General features: G+C 37.4%; 1 protein-coding gene across 1 annotated transcript in view; it reads left to right on the forward strand.

Moving 5' to 3' along the window:
• Positions 1 to 21,830, forward strand: part of CCDC171 (coiled-coil domain containing 171) — a 159,500-nt gene that overhangs the window by 123,702 nt on the left and 13,968 nt on the right. The window contains exon 24 of the mRNA XM_072359639.1: positions 15,351 to 15,503. Within this exon, the coding sequence (XP_072215740.1) occupies positions 15,351 to 15,500 (150 nt within the window). The 3' untranslated portion in view covers positions 15,501 to 15,503. The remainder of the gene's footprint in view (positions 1 to 15,350; positions 15,504 to 21,830) is intronic.

The following is a 21,830-nucleotide window of genomic DNA, read 5'->3' on the forward strand; positions in this document are numbered from 1 at the left end:
GTGAAGACTGAGGCAAAGAACTTGTTGAGTACCTCAGACCTCCCCACACCAGTTGAAGCCAGTTCTCTGTTCTCACTGATCTGATGGGGTGCACTCTACTTTGCCTTTGTGTGACCAGTGTACCTGTAGAATCTTTCCTGATTTGCTCCCTGCACATCCAGACAGCATCCCTGCATTATTCCTAGGCTGCATCCTCTTCCTCTGCTTCCTCTGCCTGTACATTTTCCTGCTTTCCTTCCTGACGTTGTTCCAGCAGATACTTGTTCAGCTATGACAGTTTCCTGCCTCTGCATGTTTTGTTATACTGAGGGATGGAGAGCTCTTATCCTCTCTGACAGGTATCCCTAAAGAACTCTCTTCTATTCCTATGTCCATAAGGACAGTTCCTCAGCAATTCCTTATACAGCCAGAATTTCACTGTTCTGAAATTCAGGGTCCTGACTTTATTTTTTTGTCAGGCCTGTTCTTCCTCAAGATCACAAACTTTACCAAGGTATGGTCACTAGAGCCCAGAGTACCTTCAGTCTCAGCATCTTAAATGAGCTCCACTGTGCTGGTGAGCACTAGGTTCAGTAACACTTCTCTGGTTGGTAGTTCTAGTAGCTGGACCAGGAAGTTATCCTCAATGGATTCCAGGAGTCTCCAGGATTGTCTCCCTAGCAGAGTGCTTGAAATTCCCATCAAGATGACAGGCTGCAAGCAAGATGCTTCTTGCAGTGGAAGCAAGAAGGCCTTGTCAACTGTTCCTGCTCTTGATCAAGTGACCTGTAGTAGACCTTGACCACCAGATATCCTTTATTAGTCCTTGGAAGCTTCCCTTTGAGAATGGCTGGTTCTGGTAATATTCTTACTAAATGAAGCAGACATTCAGGAAGCAAGTTTTCAGGATTTGGAAGTCTGTTATTGTTTATATTACTGTGTTGGTTGTTAAAGTGTAACGTTAACATATATTTGCCCTATGCAACTTAAATAGGTGAGGCTTCTTTAAAGTAGTAATGATGCTGAAAATCTGGCTCTAATTATTTGATTTTCACACCACTTCTCCATTTTGCTGATTATCTGTGTTCCTGGTTTCCTTCTCTCTCCACAACATTTCTTTTTGCAGTCTTTCACTCTCTGCCCTCAGAGTGCATTTAATCCCTCTCTCCCTTTTCTTCAGGTTTTCTTCTCCTTATCATTAGCCTATTTCCCTCATTTTCTCATCAAAGTTTTGCTTTTTTTATTTCTCACCTTGCCTTTCTTCATTCTAAGAAATGAATAGAGACTATATGAAGAATCCTTGTTGGAAAGCCTTTTAGTAGGTGATAATGATTGTACCCTGTTAAATCTTTGACAGTTAGTGAGAGCAAATATCAAAGTCAGTATCTATAGTCACCAATTAATTAAATACTGAAAGCTGCCTCTCTATGCCTACGAAACTTTTGCCTAGCCTTTTTTGTAAACATTAGTTTTATGAAATCTTTTTAGTCAAGATCTGCTGTTGATTATCTTCAATTGCAAAGCCAGTATATAATCATTTAGCCTTTCAGTAACCTTTCTTAATGGAGAAATTTCTTTCTTGACCCTTTGAAGCAATTATGCCTTTGTCCACTTTGAATTTTTCATACATTTGTGTCTGCGGCATGTGGGTAATCTCTTAAGAATGATCTGTGCTGATACGTAAGAAAGTTCACTCAGTAGATGTGGTGAGGTCAATGGGTGTCCAAAGCTGCCTCTATGAATGAAAGCAAACTGGATGCTGGAACTACAAAAATGAAACAGCATCAAGTAACAGAAGATAACAAATGCTGTTACCTCAGCACTTTGTCTGTTAGTCAGTTTTTCTCATAAATTTGTGGAATTATATATGCACACTATCTTCAGAAAAAGAGTGATTTTATCAGATAACCACTGCGTAGCCTGGACATTATCTCGTTTGATACCATCAGCAGAGTAAGTTGTAGCACAGATAAGTCCATTTGGAAACACAGCTGTTAAACTGCTGATGATCACGTGGGTTGAAAAAAGAATTCATGAAGTGAATGTTATCAGAGATTTGGAATTATCTGGAGCTTTACTTTTTTGTGTGTCTGCTTGTTTTAATGTAAAAAACTAGAAAGTACTAAGCAAGTTGAGCCTATGCAATAGGATCTAATAAAGCAATCGATTTAATGACACAAATATCTTAGTTGCAGGAACAGAATCAAAACTTTTTATATTAATTACATTTAAACAAACAAATTCTTCAAGGCCTGATTATCGTTCAGTCTTTTTCAATTAACTGTTTATCATTCCATCTTTATAGAACATCTCTGTACACATTTGTTATTCTTACTGATAGCTTACAGAACAAAATTTTTATAAAATAATGCTCTGTATTAGTGCAGGCATTTTGTATTGGAATTAATGAAGACTTTTCTGCCTGGGTATTGTATTTTCTGGGCCTTGTAGTTAAAGACCTGGAAAAGGAAGGGTTATCTACAACCTGAGTGAGTTTATTATGGCTTAGTGATTTGCTGATTGATTTCATTTGCTGTCAGTTAAGGCTCTCTTAATGTCAGTTTTCTTTGCATAATGCCTTGAAATAAAGACTGATGAAGTTTTTCAGATTGATGCCGCTTACATAAACTGACCCTGATTTGCCCTTCTGCATGACAATATAAGTGACAGCAGTTAGAGGAAAATATAGCAATGAATATGCAACTTAAGGATTAAGTAAAACACAGTAAACCTTTCAGAATATAAAACCAGGCATTAAGAAATGGCTGTTCTGATAGTTACACAGTTGTCCTTTATTTAAGAAATAGGTTAGGGTAACATCCCAAGTGGTACACCACTGAAGAGAGGATGAGTTTTGAAAAGTCAGTTTTTTCCCTCAAATGTGATCAGTTTGCCACAGATTTGTTGCCTATATATAAAGAACCTGTGTGTGTGTGTGTGCACGTGTGTGTATTGGTAAATTGTAGCTTGTAAATTCACATATCTTTTTAGCTAAGAGTATTCTCTTTTACACAGTTATCTTGCAGAAATTGTAATGAAGTGCTCAGAAACTGTTATCTTGATTTTTCAGTTACTGAATTCTTTGACAGCCTAGTGATAAGTACTGTTAGAATCCTAAGGTCACAAGTTCTAACACTTTTATTAGACTGAAAAACAGAAAGAATTTAGAACTGATCTTTTCTGTTTCTCTGTATATTCCAGGATAAATGTGCTTGAAAAATACTTGCTCAATGCAGCATTCAATTTTATTATAATCTTCCTTACTTCTTCCTTTGTTATGATTTCTTCCTGTTAGAAGCAAAACAGTGGTAAGAACACAGTATCTGAGGAGAAAAGGGAAAAGGATAGAAAGTGCTAAATTAATGGAAACAGGAGTGTGGAACTATTCTGCAAACCTAACTCATAAGGATACATAGCCTACACATTGGCATGCTTAGCTGCAAATCCTGCAAAGGATTTAATATCTTCTGGATTCTGAAAAAATAATGTTATTGGAAAGACCATCATTAATTTGTTATCCTGGAACCTAGATAGAATTCAGATTCCTTTGAATGGATTCCACATCATAATCTATTTTGTCAAAATACAGTTCTAAAATAAAGATCAAGATGAAGCAATCACCCATTCCATCTGTAAAGCCAGTTCTCAATGCCCATTTAATGCTTGAAGAGTATGTTTTAGTTCTGACTTCTTTCTGCGCAGAGGCAGATTGTGTGATCTACTCCAGGCGCCCATTTGTATATTCCCCCCTTCCTGATCATAACATAGCTGACAAATACTAAAGGGAGAGATAAGAGAGCAAAACGTCATGCCCTCTCTACTTCCTATAGTGCCAGAGTTTCTCCATCTAGCTTCCCATTCTGAAAGGAATCCATTTTAAAAATAAATTCAATGTTGAGAAAGATTACAAGTTGAAGCTTACGTTCTGAAATTGTTACAACTGCTTGCAGTGACCACAAGACTGGATTTTGAGTACTGAGTCTCTTACATGTCAAAATGTGATGTTTGTCTTTACCTTGGCAAAGGTCACTACTCTAGATGCTTGATTTGTTCTGCATTTATTCCGTGTGAGACTTGCTGCAGATTTTATTCCTTTGGGAAATAGACTGTGGGACTGAGTAAACATTTAATGCCTGGAGGGCACATAGACTGGCAGTAAGTCTGGTTGTCCCAGCTTATAAACAGGTTAAACAGGGGGAAGTTAACAAAGGAAAGAATACAAGAAACCGGACTAAAATGTCTCCAAAATCTCTCCCACTCTCCAACATCTTAGTTCAAGTATGTCTTGAAACAAAGGTCGTACTTTTCTATTGAGTGGCCTTCCACATTTTTTTCTTGTATTTATTGCCACATTGCCTTTGGAATCCATGTGAAGTTAACTATTCACATTACTTGTAGAAAGAACTTCCAAAGCTTAACTACGTACTTTCTGAAAAAGTATTTTCAGTGTTTGTTTTGAAAATTGTTTCTGTTATTTCATTTAATGTTCACTCATTTTTGTATTAAAAGAAAGTGCATAATTATTCTGTGTTCACCTCCTTTGTGCTACTTGTGCTTTGATGTCATCTGTCGTATCTCCCACTGCACTTCCTGTCATTTATTTTCAGGTTAGTTTCACAATTCTCAGACTACTAGGTGGAACACATGGTATGTGGTTTCTAGATTTAGTAATGTTTAGAAATGTTGGTTTTTTTTCCTGTGCTACCATTACCCATAGGAACACTCGGTCATAAATGATCTGTAGTGGTCCAGCTCTCAAAAATGAACAAGTGTGCTTCTTGAAACAGTTGATGTCAGAGGTAGTTCAGAAAATGCTTTCCCCTAGGGTGTTAACAAGTTAGTATAACCTGAAATACATGGATTACAAGTAGTCCCTCTGGTTCGTCTTCATTCAGCCGATTTGTCTCACAAGTGCCTATCTGACATAGTTTTGTCCTTTCAGTGTTTCCGCAAACATCCAATAATTCACATAGTCACTATGTCTTCTTTTCTTAGGCTTCTAAGGAACTGGATCCAATTGTTGACTGTTGGCCAAATAGGGGAATTGACCTTAATTACTTGACCCTCAGTTTAATTATTTAAATTATTGTTTGCAATCTGATGATACTTTTCCATTTAATACAAAAACAGTGAATTTAATGAAGACAGTGAAAGATCAGTGTCTTCTGACAGATTATCTAAAAAGGCAAGATATTCAGATAGCAAGTCTTTGAGTTTTGCCAATGAAAGAGTTATGCCTGCTCTTTGTCTTTCAAGCTGTTCCAAGTAAGCAGCTTTCTCACTTTGCTCGTTGACTTTTTGCACAGAAATGTGCAAAAGCTTTGTACCCAGACACTGATGTAGTGGTATCTTACTCATCCACTAGCTTTCAGCACATGTTGACAGGAATTTACCCTTCTGAGTATAAGCAATCCATCTTCTATTTGACTAATACCAACAGGTTAGACAAACTATCTCCTGTTTAGTTGTTCAGAGGCTTGTTTTTGCTCAGGGCCCCTTTGGAAATTGTTCTTGTTCTGAGTCATTTGATATCAAGGGGTTACAGTCAGGCTTTAATTTGGTATATGTATCCTCCAAAAACCCACAATAAGCTTATTTTTCCCTTTTGTAATTAGCGGAGACATAGCTGTTATTTTGTTCATCACATTCATTAGAAGCTGAGGGCATCCATATAGCATTCTATTCCTAAAAACTGGATCTCCTCTGCAGATCCCTTGGCCTCACTTTGCCTTATGGCAGAACTGACTTTCAGAAGGATTTGGACTGTTTTCTTCCCTTTCTCAAAAACTTACACTGAGTTGCCCCACATGATGATGTCATCAATGTACTGCAGGTATTTGGGAACTTCCCCTTCTTCCAATGCAGTCTGGATCATCATCCCATGGTAAATGGTAGGGCTGTGTTTCCACTCCTAGGGCAGTCAATTCCAGACCACAGTAATCCACTGTTAGCCTCCACTCTCTGTGGGACTTTCAGACTGATCATGTGGGACTATTAAAGGGTGAACAGGTTTTTCTGGTTATTCCTTGGCTCTTAAGTTGATGATTAAGTTTATGAATTGGGATCAAGGAATCTCTGTTGGTGCAATATTGCCACTGGTACACAACCATGATAGTAGTCAATACCTGCTGCTCTGTAACCCTCAGCAAATTCACAACAGGAGGGTTCTCCAGAAGACATAACAGTTCTAATGTCTATTCAACCTACCAGAAGGGAACCATGTCACTCCTAACAAATCCTAACTACAACATGGACTGTCTTTGTCTTTTTGCATTAAAGATACAAGGTGGACATATGTCCCTCTGCTTATGTAAGATGTTTTATCTAATTCAATTTTAAAATGTTTTAATCCAGAATTAGGAATGGGACTTCATGATCTTTATGGGTTCTGTGACTGACAAACTTCTTACTGTATAGAGAAAGGAAGGGATACTTTCTCAGCTCTAGTAAAAATATTTAGGGAAATATCTATACTTAACCTAGATTTTGAGAGATGATAATTTTCATCTGCTGAGGCCAGTGGCAGACCTTCGTCATAGTGGTTAACACCAAATTGTTAAAAGTGATTTTTTAATGAGTATTTTAAAAGATTTATGAAATGTCTCAATAGCCATCTATTTGCCTGAAGAGCATTTGCCTTCATAAAAGAAATAGAAATTTGTCTTCAAAAATTAATGGAGCACGCTTTAAAAACAATGAAAGAACCGTATTTTAATTTCCAGTAAATTTATTGTTCCTAATATGTTCACAGTCTTAGCGTTAGTTAATTTGTTTAGATAGTTTGTGAACAGCATTTCAGAAATCTTCAGATCTAGCATTTGCCTTCCATCTGACGTTCTTTCCTTGTTTCAGATTTTCATTTTTAACAACTTCATAGGTTACTGTGCACTTCTTTCCACACTTTAAGTTATTCTCATTATTAAATACTCATATGCATACAAAGACAACTAATCCATTACATGTCAGAAAGTTATGACTTTCTGTTTAGGTAATATTTATTTATACAAATGTCACTGTGTTGCTTATATAGGACATCCTATCTATAGAGAGTAGTGTCATAAGAGTGAGATAGAATAGGCTTATCTTTATTGATTCTGTTTCTATAGACTTGGTTGTAAAAACAGATTTTTTGCTCCAGCTCTTTTATGTTTTTTTCTGTTTCCAAAATGTCATTACAGTAGACCAAAAGCAACATGATCCACGTACAGCGACTTGTACTTCCACTTGACATTTCACATGGATTTTGATGAAGTTTTAATCTCACGTCACCTCAAGACTGAATTCTTGATGGGACACTGCAGGTTTTTTGAATAAAACTGCATCCTGACATTTCTATTACAACTACTGCTGGTTAGTTCCTCTTATTAGCGGCGATATGTTGTTCTCGCTCTAGGGAGATTTTCATGCTTTCATTTAAGGCGCTTTTCACATTGAGTCTCATTTTCAGTGACTAGCTGTCCCTCTTTCTTTCATCTCTGCCTAGAATATATACAGCAAGCGAAACTTGAAGGAAATGTACTGCCCGACAGTACACTTCTTTCAGCTGCCATTTCTTTCTTGCCAAAACTATTGTCTTGAAATTATCTTTCCCCCACAGAGTAGAATATTCTTTTTGTATTAGTTCTGTGTAAGAAGATGAGAAGGGGTATGCTATACTGGTAGGTATTCCCTTAGGTCCAGCTTAAACTTTGTGTTCTTAGGGACAACAATCATTTTCTGTTTGTCATGCAAGTACACTTGGCTCAGTGGTATAGATGGTGAGAACAGTCTTTCACATGTGAATATTGCCAGCCTATACCTGCCCGTACTCCTTGATTTTGTGAAATGGTGATTTGCTTGCATTGTCTTGAGTACTGAATATATATAATATAATTGAGTATTAAAGGGTACAGGAAGCTGCTTTGCTATAAAAATTTCAGGATCCTTTCTGTGTGCTCATACCAACAGACTCATTGCCTAATGGTCTTAATCTATCACTTTCCAGATCAATGTTACTTTTGAAACTATTACACTTTGTAATAATTTCCTTGGCAATTGTTGTTATGCCCATCCACTGTGGTTTCCAGTAGAAGCACTTTCCCTTCAGTCTCCCTTTTCAATTTTCTTGTAGGAAGTCGTGTCATTACCTCTTGCAGAGAATCTAGCCTTTTATTTAGAGCTTCATTCCCTTGGGCAACCCTCCTGAGACCTTTGGGGTAAAGTAATTGTTATTGAAGTGAAGGAGATAGAGTTAGGCCCTGTGTGTGGCACTGAGTCAGCTTTGGTTGGGGGAAAAAAATAGTTGTAACAGAACTGACCTGCTTTTTGGCACATTTAAATTGTGCCTGCCACGCTTGAATGGAACACAACAAAAAGTTTAGTGTTGAAATGAGATACAAGTAGAATAGATCATTACAGAAGTGCCAAACAGCTGCAAAAGTTCAATTTTTGCTGAATGCTGTTCCCCTTGAGGTTTTTTTCTGATGCCTTAGGAGCTGCTGTATTTACATCCTCCACTGATGTTGCCATGAGACATTTTGGTCAGGGTAGCCAGGGCAGCCAGAATGGGATTTCAGATGCTAAAATGTTTGGTGGAAATAAGTTTGAATCCTTTCTTCTTTAGATATAGAACTCCTAAATCTATAATGAATGACCTGAAATTTTGCCTCTGAAAACCAAAATTAATTGGAATATGTTTTGTTTTGTGGACTTTTTAAAGTGATCTTATTTATGCCAGCCTAAAGCAAGGCAGTAATGACAGGAATTCTGTAAATGATCCATTAAACACGTAGAACTCTAATCTGTGGAGCTGTTTTCACACCAGTTGTCTTTGCCTGCACTGCACTTCAGCCAAATTCTGTACCATACATAAAATTCCCAGTCTTTTCAGATTCCCATCTAGGCACCATGTCATACTAAAGTTAATCTTTCATTCTTCTGAAGTTTATTCATCATTCCTTCCCTTGCTCTTTTTCATCTTTTTGTTTATGTTGCCCTCAGGTCAATTTACTACCTGCTAACATTCTTTTTAGTTCAAGGGTTTCATGAAGGGAGAACCTAACAGGCAAATGTTAATTTTGACATTTATATAAACAAACAAACAAATATATATACATATATATACATTAGTAAATTGTGTTAAGCAGGTGATTTTATTTTTCTGGCTGCCGTATGTGCTGTTATAAATGTAGTGCATACATTGTCAGGCTGCTAGTCTACTTGATACTTTTTTATTATCAGTGTTTCACAGCAGGTCCCTTTTAGCTTTGTTCTCTCTAACCAGGAGATACAGTGCTAGGACAACAGTAGGCCCGATAAGATCACTAGATTCATAGATGTTAAAATAAAGAAACAGGTTCTTAATCACTAGGTATTTTATTTGTAACTTCAAAGTGGTCTAAAATTTATAGAAGCTTCAATTTGCAGTTATTTAAAATTCATAATCCAAATAAAAATGCTTTGTTTCAAACTGTGTTCATTCTCATTAGAAGAGCACTAAGGGTAAGGAAGGCAACATATACAGTGTTTTAATTTGGAATAACAATTCCATTTTTGTAATGTATCTTAAACATCAAAACTCTGGTGAGAGGTCTGCCAATTTGCATATGCTGATCTGTATATTTCTTGTAATGTGATTCTGTTGTAACTGAGTTCAGAACAACCGAAGTTTGAGTAACTGCTGAATTTCATAAATTTTAAAAGAAAGGCTTGAATTTCTACTCATGTTTCATATTCCTTGAAAAGTGCTGCTCAATTTAGTAAACTAGTGAACTACTCAACACTGTGCCATTTTTCTCCTTGAGTAAAGTACTCTTGAAGATTGGAGTCTTCCAGTCTGGTAAAGTTACATGTGCAAAAGCTGTTCTAAAGCACCGTAAATTGCTGTGTACCTTAAAGTTACTGAGAGTGATGTACAGCACAAGAAAATGAGAAGTTATTCAAATAGTGGAAAAAAATATTTGTAGGTCCTCTGGAAGACGAACTCTAATGTGTTAGAGTGTTCCCAGTCCTTTTAAAGACTAATGTGGAGAAAGAAGTCGCAGCTTAAATTTTGCAATTCCCCTCTGCAGTTCAGTGATCTGTAGTGAACAACAGCATCGGTTTGTCAACATTTCAAGTTTGTTACTTCACCAAACTGAGGCTTTAGGCAGAGTACCTTTGTGCTAAGGACAGGACATCTACGGACAGGTCATAAGGACCTTCTTCCTTATTCCTGCATTGAAATAAACCTGCTAATTTCACTTGAATTTAGATTTTTGTTGAATTTCATTATATTCTCTGTTATCTATTTGCCTTCTTTACTGTCCATCTTCAGAGCATTACAGCACCACCAGTAGGTGACTGTGCACATTGTTTTGCCCTGTCTTATGTCCTTTTGAGAGACTGGAGAGGCAAGCAAAGGGACCAGTTGTGAAATATTCAAAAGCTTCAGGGTCCTACTTCCTAACAAATAAGGATCTGAAATATAAAATAATTAGTTCTCTTGTCACAAGAATATCTTCTTTAAAAAAAATAAAAAAATAATTAAAAAAATTGAAATTTTCTGATTCATTTCAAAGGAAGCTAAAGTGTTTACTGGGATTTCTAGACTAGGAAAGTGTCTTCAGCAAACTAACGAAGTCCTTAGATGTACTTAGGTTTAAAATAACTTATCCATTGAAAACAACATTTGAAAATGTTGATGCTCTTGCAAATTTTGTACCTGGCCCAGCACTTTCTTCAAAAAAGCATAATTTCTCTCAAAAGTTGCAAGGAACCCTTGGAGACCATCTCATCATACCCTCCTGATCAGGCAAAGCCACCTAGAGACAATTATCCAACGCCCTACCCCATTTCCAAGGATGGAGATTCCATAAATTCTCTGTCCTGCTGTTCTATTGCTCAGTCACCCAGATAATGACGCGTTTTCTGTGTTCAGACAGAATCTCTGTGTTCTAGTTTGTGCCCATCACTTCTTGTCCTGACACTGTGAGCCCTTGAAAAGAGTCTGGCCTCATATTCTTTGTACCCTCACTTCAGGTACTTATATTCATTGATGAGATCTTCGTGGAGCCTTCTGTCCAGGAGCAGTCCCAGTTCTCATCCTTTCTTAATTACATAAGAAGTACTCCCATACCTCAGTTACCTTGGTGTCTGGACTCCAATATGTTAATGTTTCTCTTGTATTGTGAGTTGCACACTGCCTTAAGTGTGGCCTCACCTATGCTGAATATAGGGGAAGGATTAATTCCCTCTGTTTCCTGGCAATTACTTTCCCTAACGCATCAGGACATCATTGCCTTCTGTGCCACAAGAGCACACTGCTGGCTAATGGTTAACTTGTTGTCCACCAGAACCCACATGCCTTTCTGCCTTTCTGCTTTTCAGCTGAGTGGCCCCCAGAATGTATTTGTTCATGAGACTGTTCCTCTCTACATGCAGGACTTTGCACTCTTCCTTGTAATACTTCCTGAGGTTCCTGCCAGCATACTTCTCCCACCTGCCAAGATCCCTGTGTATGTTGGCACAGCCTTCTGGTGTATCCACCATTGCTCCAAGCTTCGTGCCATAAGCAAACTTATTGAGCCCCTCTGTCCTCATTATCTAGTCAAGTTCTTAATGAGGACTGGACCTAGTATTGACTCTTGCACGGTGTATCTATCTCTCCACATTTTCTTCCAGCTAAACTTTGAGCCACTGATCACCAGTCTTCTGGACTTGGTAGGTCAGTCAGTTTTCAACTTTACTGCTCTTGTCTGACCCATCAGGTTCATCATTCCATTGTAGTAATTTTTAAATTAGTCAAGTGTGACTTCCCCTTCCCCTTTGTGAATTCTTGCTGACTACTCCTGCTGATTTTCTTGTGTTTCTTATGCCTGGAAATAGTTTCCAGGATTAGATAGTCCATTTCTTTCCCAGGGGCTGAAGTGAGAATGACCATCGTGTAGGTCACTTGGTCCTCCTTCTTACCCTTCTTGAAGATAAGAGTGATGTTTGCTTTCTTTCTGTCTTCAGGTACTTTTCCCAGTCACCATGTCTGATGAAGGATTATAGAGAGTGGCCTCACAGAGACATCTGTCAGTTCCATCGGTGCCTGTGGGTGCAGTTTGCCTCTAGACTGGTGCTCCCTGTCAACATTACAAATATATTTTTATCCTGTGAATTGCAGCTAGTTGTTTGGGAAAGTTATGCTCCTGTTTTCATGAAGCTGCTCATCTCCTAACTTAGTGTTGGAACACTGTTGTAGTTTTGTGTTTTCTTGGTGACAAGCACTAAGACACTTCAGACAGTGTAAACACTTCTACTATTATAATTCGCTCATGCAATTTCAGTAACATATGATGTAGAACTTTAATTAATAGTGAAATCATTTATGAAATAGAACCTTAGGTGGAGTAAATGAAAGGGAAGATGTCACTAAAAAAGAACAATTCAGTGGACTGCTTTTTCTTTGCAGAGTAATTCATTACAATTACTGTTGTTAAAAGAGACAAATTTTAACCATTAACTTGCATCCCATTAAGTTAACTCGCATCCCATGTTCCATCCCTCACATGTCTTTGTAATCACAGGATGACAGAATGGTTGTAGTTGGAAGGGACATCTGGAAGTCACCCAGACCGACCCTCCTGCTCAGACACGGCCACCTACAGTCATTAATGTTTGAAATTCATATTCTCCAGACCCACAATTGTTATATCCTCCTTGTTTAAGTCTTCCCACTACTCAACTCTCTGAAAGGGCTTTAACTTTTAAAGTGGTCTGAGTTGCATTAATTTTGGTTATTATAATGTTCAGGGATCACTACATCTGGCCTTTCTGAATAGAAGTAATTTTTCTGATGTATATTCAAAAAACAGTTTTTATTTATAATAGAAGACAAATTTTTATTATTTCAGATGTTCTATTCCCAGTTTGCATGTCACAACATTACCAATGCATTTAAAACAGGAAGTCCTTGCTTAAATGCAGATCCCGCAGATATATCTGAATGTCAAATTTTGCACTATAAAAATTAAGCGGGAGAGCTGTGGAAGTATCTCATGTATTACTGCTCTGTGTACTGAGGAATAAAAGAAAACACTCCTTAGCTGGAGAACAACAGAATTCTGCAGGGCAAGACATCCCTTCTCTGAAATTCTATTAACAGACATTCTTGATTGTTGAACAGTTTTTAGAGTTGCGGATATGTTTGTATCTGCCAGCCAGAAATAGAAATATAAATTAAACTGCCGGTCTCTGCTAGAGATGCGTTTAATCGCTATTTGGTAGATCTTACAACATGCAGGTGATCGGGTTCTCTCCCTGTTCCGTGTGCATCAAGTTTTCTAACAAGTTAAGCTTTTACTGTTGAAAACAGATTTGTGACTCAGAGTGTGACTGACATGAGATACAGAAAATCATATGTAAATGAATGCCTTCCAATGGCACGTCTAAAAACCCAATGTATTTGCCTTTCTCCCAGTGGCATTTAAAATAAGTGTTCTGCACGCTCATTATCAAGGATTCCGTGTCACCCATTGGAAGACCCAAAAACATTGTTTTCCCTAACCTGACCCTGAGTGAGAGAAATCCAAGCTGACCCTGACTCTTTGCTAGGGAGCTGCAATATACTGTAAAGAATGCATACCCAGGGTGCATAAAAGCTGCCTTCCACATTGTTGAAGAATTGTAAATAACTGAGAAATTGCTTCCTTCTGGACTAAAAAAATCTACATGTCATAGAAAAAAGTTTGCCATACCTGAAAATAAAAGCTGGAGAATGAATACGTTTTCCCTAGATTGAAAATTTTTGGACTTGTTAAAAGTCCAAAAGCAAATGAAATAGCTGAGTTGAGCAGCAAGGAATTTACACTGCCGTTTCAGATAACTGCATGGGCTTATTGTGCCCATGTAGAATGAATCTGTGTAGATTAGTGGCTTCACTAGCCTTGTGGTAGTGGAGGTGAAAGGAAAAAGGTAAGGAACCCTCTCAACGTGTTCTAATTTAGTGATACTTTTAAGTATGTCATGAAGGGAGTAATCAAAGGAACACATAAGGTTTTTTTTTTTTGTTTTTTGTTTTTTTTTCTGTAAGACACAGCTTGTTGTGACATATTGGTATAATCCTTGCTTATGAGTCACAGGCCCACTCCACAGAGGTATTTCAACATATGTCTGATATTTAACATATGGGCAGTTGCTATATGAAGGCTCTCGTGCAGTTTTATATGGAGTGTGAGTTGTATCCACATTCTTGCTTGGTATTGTTTGTGAAGAGCTGCAGCATTTTAGTGAAGCTGAATATAAATGAAACAGTTCTAAAATCAGGATCTGAGCTCGCAGAAGCGGGTTTATAGAGCTGTGTGCATCTTCTTCCAGGATTAGCACTACAGTGCGTAAAGTATTTTGGATATTCTTTCAGATGACAAAATGTATGATGGTATTAATTTACCATTGCTGTTTGCTACGTTTGATAACAAAGTGATCTGACTGACTTCAGCTATGTTTTTATTCTCAAAAGCAGTAGTGTGTTTGGAAATAAAGAAAGGAAAATGGTAAAAATCTTAGTGGATACGTGCTTGTGGTACTAAGTTTATTTTTGCCTATAACACAGAATTCAAAAGAATTTCATATCATCTGAGATATGTTCACACAGTAGAAACTCACTATGAGTCATTTCAGAAGGGAAAACTGTAACCTGTAAAATGTGATTAACTAGTTGTAAAGAAGTCCAATAATCTCAACAGTGTTATAGTATTTAGGACAGATATGAGTTTACCAATACTGCCAAATCATTTGTACTCTCTTGTGCTGCCAACTTTATTATCAGTCTGATCAATATAACATGGTTGGGACATTTCTTCCACTACATACATGAAAACAATTATATTTTCCCAGCTATATTGTAATCAGAGTATTTACTTTCAGAGGTGTGTGTGTTTACTCTGTTCCTTTTGCTTCTGCCAAATTAACTTTCTTTTTTTTTTTTTTTTTTTTTTTTTTTTTTTTTTTAACATGGGGTGGAAGGATTAATAACTCATTTTGATAGTAGGAACATTAACCTGAAACTGCACAGATTCTTTGTGGAAATAAGTAGAACTAGCACTTTCTTATATTTAAATGTAGTGAAAGGTATTATCAGCTGCTCAGTACTGCACTGTGTGTTGGAAAGCAGTTCACCCACACCTCCTAATTAGGCTGCACCACCATTTGCTTTTCTGTAATGCTATTAATCTGTAAGATTATAGAAGGAAGACAAAGACTCAGGTAAGATTTTTAGGTCCTGAGACTGATGTTCAGCCTGCATTCCAGCTTTTGTTTGGTTTCTTTGATTAATAAGTTTTAGCCCTTATGTAGTAGATTTGGGTGTATGCTGTTCGGAATTTAAGCATAACCTGCCTGTTGCTGATTATTTATTTTACTTTTTGAAGGCCATGATTAAAAGCTTTATGGATGTCTACCAACTTGCAAGTTCCAGAATGGACATATTGGTGAAAGAAACAGCACCTCATCAGCTTCACACTGCATCCCCAATGTCCAAGCTCCAAACAGCTTGCGTTCATGAAAGTGAGAACGTATAGCAGGTAGGTTTGCTTTTTAAACCTCATTTTTATCATTTGGATTTCGTGACCATTCATGCTGCATAGTTTCTAGAGGACACAGTAGTTTTTCATTATAAATATACTAGATCAATAAAAACAGAAGCAACAGAAACTTTCTGAGACTTGTTTGGAAGAGCATGTGGGGATGTAAGAGTTAACACAAGAATCAGTTTTACTACTGTATCTTCTTCAAGGACCTGATCTTTGCTTCTGTCACTGGAAAAGTACACAGTTGAATTTTGGACGTGAAGAATTTAACTGTTGAAAGAAATAGCCAATGAAAACGTAATGTTGTCAGTGATGCATATAAGCACAATATTAATTAGGATACATGATTTTTTTTTGTAGACGATTGTGATAAATTATGCATCTCAGTAAATGCTGTGATCCAGTTACAAGGCTAGGTAAATCATTATTTTCTAAAATGTTGTCCGCAAGGATACTTGAACTTGTTGGAGGCTATAAAGGTACTTCTTCGTAACTGAGAACTGTTTCTAACATTTTTATTGAATGCAGGTATATTTGTGCCAGGCATGTAGGAGGCTAGACATGTAAATAAATAAAAGGCCTGAATGTGTAGCCAAGTAGGTCTAGAATGAGACTGCATAAGTTGTGCCACTTGCATACACTTGGTGTATTTCTTCATCTTTCTTTTCTTTTCGATACAAGATTAAGAAGAAATCTTAAATCTTTAAAGGCATTTTTGTTTTGTTTTGTTTCTCTTCTTCTTCCTGAGAAAACGAGGACTGTTTGGTTTCCTTTTGAAGAAGATCTTTAAGAGGAGAGCATTCAAAGCAAATGACAGAAACACATGAGCATATTTGTATATAGCCATATAGGTTGTGGCTGTGACTTCCAAATTTTGACTGATTCCAAAACCACTGTGTTTATGTATTAACATGCTTCAAAATTGGATCAGCATAATGGAAAATTAGCACAAATATTAGTCTATTAGTAATATTAGTCCATTAGTCCAGTAATATTAGTCTATTAGTGAGTGTTGAACTTCACTTTTAAGATCTTGGAATGATTGTTGTTAGATGAATGCATTGTCTTATCTGTGGATGTGCAACCTTTCTAGGATAATCAATGAAATTAAATAATTTCTCCTCCAAGCAGCCTTTCACTGTATTTCTGCTGTGTTTACATGCATCCTGCTAAGCCTGTGCCCAGTGTGATTGTGTTGTTCCTTTGCCTGTTATGATTGTTTTTGTTGTTTAGATCAAGATGACCACTTGTATACTAAGGATTCGGAAGTCTGCCAGACTTGCTGCAGTGAGGTTTGCTTTCATTCTGATTGAGAGAGCTTTTAGAGAAGATTACACTAGTCCTGCTTGTGAAGAGCTATGCAGTGGCTTGATTTGTTACAGTGAAAACAAACAAACTGCACCCCCAGCTCTCTGGTGCCTGTGATTAAATACAGTCCTTTAGTAAGTAATTTGCATTTGCATACAGTACAGATGTACAAATCATACTGTTTGCACTGTAGTACTGACTGTGGGCCCATCTACACAACCCACTGGGGAGAAAAAAGAGTTCCCCCTCAAATTGAACTTCAGCATAAATATTAATTGAAAATATTTTAAAATTTTAATGTAAAGTCCTTCCTTCCTCCAAAAATCCAAAGAGTAGTTTCTCCTACTGCCTTGAAAAAATTGTGTTTATTGAATATTTTGTAATGTATGTACTTTCTGTGGAATTAATCCATAATATGTGCAAATGTTTCATCAAGTATAACTTTTAGTACCTTCGGGAGTCATGGGTTTTCAGCATGGCTTACATTTTAAAGGTTCGGTTGACTCTGTCCTATTCTGATTTTGATGAAATTTTGCTCTAAGTTGTCCTCTGTTTATAAAGCAGCACTGTGCTTTTTGTTTTTGTTTTTCTCAATTATTAGTCTTTTTTAATAGTCTTTCTTTGCTGTCATAGCAGTTTTGCTTCTGTGTATTTCCTGTTTTTTTTTTTTTTTCTTTTTCTTTCTTTTTTTCTTTTTTAATTTACATTTTCTAAAATGCAGCTGCCGTAGTCACAGTTCTGTTCTCCACAGTTTGCTGCATTTGGGTTATTTGCTGACTGGGGTTGTCGGATGTGGAACAGAGAAGCTAGCAGCGAGCCTCTAGGAGGAAACGAGATGGAGAATTTCACTGAGCATCGAACTCTGGACTGGACTGGCACTGCCATTTGGTCCATGAAATTTAAGAAGCACTATCACAGTTAAAAACTTCTTAGTGGCCTTCCCTTCAAATATCTCTGACTCTGTGCCTTTTTAAGACCTGATGTGCTTAGAAAGTGGTCTTTAGTGGAAGTATTTCAACAGTAGGAACTGTACCCAACAGAGAAGACACCAGCTGAAAGTATTCCCATACTTTTTGCTGTTTGTTGTTGTTATTCAGCAACAGCTAGTAATGTCAACATCACAGATTGGCCTGTGCTTCAAGGTTTCCTTTTAAATGAACACCCGCCAATATTTTAACTGTACTGGACTCTGCTACTTTGATCCATTTTATGTCTTCAAATATATAAACTTATTACCGTGCTTGCACTTTCATTCAGAGTTGTAGGAGCAAGCAGGCTTTGAACTGAGAGCTTTTAAATGCTGTGCTGTGAAATAGCGCAGTCATAAGCAATTACTTTGTGGGTGCTGTGGGGTAAGATGTGGCATGAAGTTAGTCACACAGCAAGCATGTGAGCCCCTGCCTAAGGGAGCTTGTGGCCACAAGTGCAGTGTTGTGGGGAGCGGATGCAGTGATGCTGTATTTTTCAGTGTGCTCTGACACGTTTCAGTTACTAAGTGAATTCAGTTCATTATGGTAGTGCTCCGGAAGGTGTTTTCATAGCTTTCAGACCTAAGATTTCTATGACCTAGAGAGTACAGTACTGCATCTCTGTGGCCTTAAGCATGCAGCTGATCTCATTATACTCTCTCTTTCCTTTTTGTTCCTTTCACATCAGAATCAAAGGAGAGTAGAAAGTGAAGGGGGAAAGAGAGTAACTTTATTAAGCTGATGAGGAGGGAAAAGCTTTCCTTGCTGTTCTGGTTAAATGGAAATTTGGGGAGCCAGGAGGATGACTTTAACTGTAAAAGGTGAGAAGGTTTCAGATGGGTGAGAGGGGTTCAGTGAAAGATTCCAAGAGGAGCAGAGTTCTCATGAAATGAGCCATGAAACAACTGTTGTCTTTGGATGCTACTCCTAACTGGGGCTGAAAATCAAATCACTCATTGCTTTATGTGGCTTTTCATCATCCTTGCTTTTTAACCCCTACAGTTGTGGCTACGTCTGTCTTCTGTCTAAAAATTCCTAGTGATATCTCACACAGTGGTGGAAATGTAGAGATCATAAGTTTTGATAAAGTGAGGGAAGTAAGTAAAGTGATCCTGCGTGTGAAATATACGTAAGCCATCATGTTTTTTACTGAAGAACAGCGTTAAGCAGAAAGTATATTTCCTTGGAGCAGTTAAGCTCTCAGGTCCCATTGTCTACTTGCAGCTCATTCATGGGAGGGAGACAGACAACAAACACCATGAACTCAGACTTAACCAGCTAATGACACCACTGACAGTCTCCTTCTAGATAGCTGGACTGTTGAGGGCAGTGCATATCTTTCCCCTGTGTTTTTGCTTTCTGCTGTTCCACTGCTTTACTCATCATTTGAAGGCTGAGAGTTGCATCTAAGCGGGTTGCAGTGTCTTAACACATAGAATGATGAGAAGGGAGCTGGAGAAGAAGAAAAAGACTATTGGACTTTTCACTTGCTGCTCAGGAGAAAGGCTCACACTCCATCAGTGTGATGTTATGTGACAGAGAACGTGCTTCATGGGCCGGAGCCATATCTCTTGTGTTAGAACATGGAATGACTGATGCAGCTGGGGGAATTCTTGCCAGATGTTGCATGAAGCAGATGGGTCCTTGATGAAAACCCTGCATGGCTTTTCCACTACTTCATGCTAGCCTGGTGCACAGTTGAACCGAAAAGATTTTGTTTTAATATTTTGAATTGAACTGGTTTTGTGAAAGATTTGAGACACTTACTTTTAATTTTTAATTATCCATGAAAAAAAAAAAAAAACAAACAACAAAACAAAACAAAAACCTTAATAGTTTCATTGTTACCTTTGTCTTGCAGCATTTTCTTGGGAATAGTCCAGGATAGAACTCAGTAAGATGTAAACCTCAAATAATTGCAACACTGCTCTCTATTGTTAATTAGCGGTGCGTGGGTTATTTACTGTGAAGTGTATGAATGTTCTTCAAGTGTTACTAAGTAAAGGAACATGTAACAGCCCCACAAGGAGAATTTCCCAACTGTTGAGGTAATAATAGAGATGAAAGAGTGAAAAGACAAGTATGAGCAAAAAATTAAAATGATTCCATTTTCTAAGCTCGAAGTCTTCATTAGGATGACTGTGGAAAGCAGGAATATCTACCAGGGAGCGATTTTTTACGGAAGTATTTGCATTTCTTACCTGACTGCAAGTAACTGGCCTTCAGCTGACAACTTTACTGCACAGTCAAGGAATGCAGGTATCCTGGTATAAATGCTCACCTTGTTATGTGGTATTGCTTACATAAGTAGCAGTTGTAACCAAGCTGTATAAATCATGTAGTTTAAACTATTTGCTTATTATGTAGCACCAATAAAAATATAATAATATGAAACCAACATTATAAATCACATTTTGTGACTTGAGGCAAGGTGTTCAAAAACAGTTACAGTAATACAAAAATACATTTGCTGTTTGGTAAAGAATACTTCCTTTTCTTTGGAAAAAAAAAATAAAAAATTGATACTCAATATTCTAGGTATGTGAACTTTTAACTTGTCAAACTATTGTAACATATTTGAAAATTATAGTAATTTGATTAAAATGTTGCCTATAAGGCAAGAGGTTCAGTTAATAGAATCCATATGTAATTAAAATGCAGAACTAAATGTAATCAGACCCCAGTGACTGGTGCCTTCACATTGATAGTTTTACAATGGCCTCTGGGGTTGAAAGTTTATGTTAAAGTTACTAATGTAGCTGTGTTCCAGAAAATGAGCAAGACATTCTAGCCATTTCAAGTATGACAACATGCTGAAGCAATGGTCGCACAGTACAAAATGTGGATACCCTGAATATTAGGGGTATCTTCTGCTGGCAGGTGGCAGAAGGACAAGTCTGCTTGAATGTACCAGTTAGAGAATTGCATTCAGCATCGACACTGTTGTGTAAACATCCCTAAATGAAGGATCTTGCTGTGAGCATGTAGAGGTGTCCTTTCTTTCAGTAATTTACTTACTTCATTTGTGTGAATTCACCTTTGAGTCGTGTGAAAGCTCATAGACACAACACTACGTACCAGCCCACAAAAGAAGTTTAAAAAAATTTCCTGAACTTAAAAAAAAATAATATTTTCTCTGGACAGTTTTAAGAGTCGACATCCTGTGTTAGAGTTCTCTAATCATCACCAGCACAATTTACAATCAGAACACACAGAGAGCCAGTTCAGACCAGCTCATCTGTTGACTTTGGCAGAAGCCCTTAATCTCACTGTGTGCAGCTGCCACTTGAGAGCTGGGGACTCGGCAGAGAGCCGAAGGAGGGTGGGATGCAGGGTTGGTCAAGGCATGAACACATAGGCCTGCTTCATTTCAACAGTTGTACACTGCTTTTTTTATAGTCTTTTCATTTTACAGCCTTTTTTTTTTCTTTTTTTTTTTTTCTTTTTTTTTTTTTTAAGAGAAAAAAAAAAAAACCTGAAATTAAATGAGGACCTCTCATGAGCCACTGCGCTCCAGGCATAAGAAATTGTAATGTCTGGCTTCCAGAAACTGTCCCGTCAAAATGTGCTTCTGATTAGGTGGCTTAATTACAGCTGTGAAAACAATGTTGATTTAGGCCTCAAGATTCCAGTGCATGTCAGCCGTTATTAGCTAGCCTTGGACTGAAGCCACCATTTTAAAACTCTGTACCACTAAAGTCACACACTGCCTGACAACTTTTTATTTAGGCAGAAATGTTGCCAGAAGCAACACATTTTATGCAAAATATTTTTCATTGCGCAAATTTCAAATGTGACACTGTTGATGGACATAAAATGGGTAGTTACGGCTGGACTTCACCAAGTCCAAATCCTAACTTTTGCAAAAAAAGAAAATAAGAAGAAGAAAAAGAAGAAGAAAACCCACCCTGTTTAAAATAGTTCTTATAAAGTTTGACTGACATAATGCTTAATTTTAATTCCTTTAATTCAGTTTTATTCCAAATCCAGCATGTTGGTTTAACCACCCAATTTTATTGCATCTAAATTTTCCTGACAGTTTCAT

Source organism: Excalfactoria chinensis, chromosome Z (assembly GCF_039878825.1).
Source record: "Excalfactoria chinensis isolate bCotChi1 chromosome Z, bCotChi1.hap2, whole genome shotgun sequence".
Classification (NCBI taxonomy): domain Eukaryota; kingdom Metazoa; phylum Chordata; class Aves; order Galliformes; family Phasianidae; genus Excalfactoria; species Excalfactoria chinensis.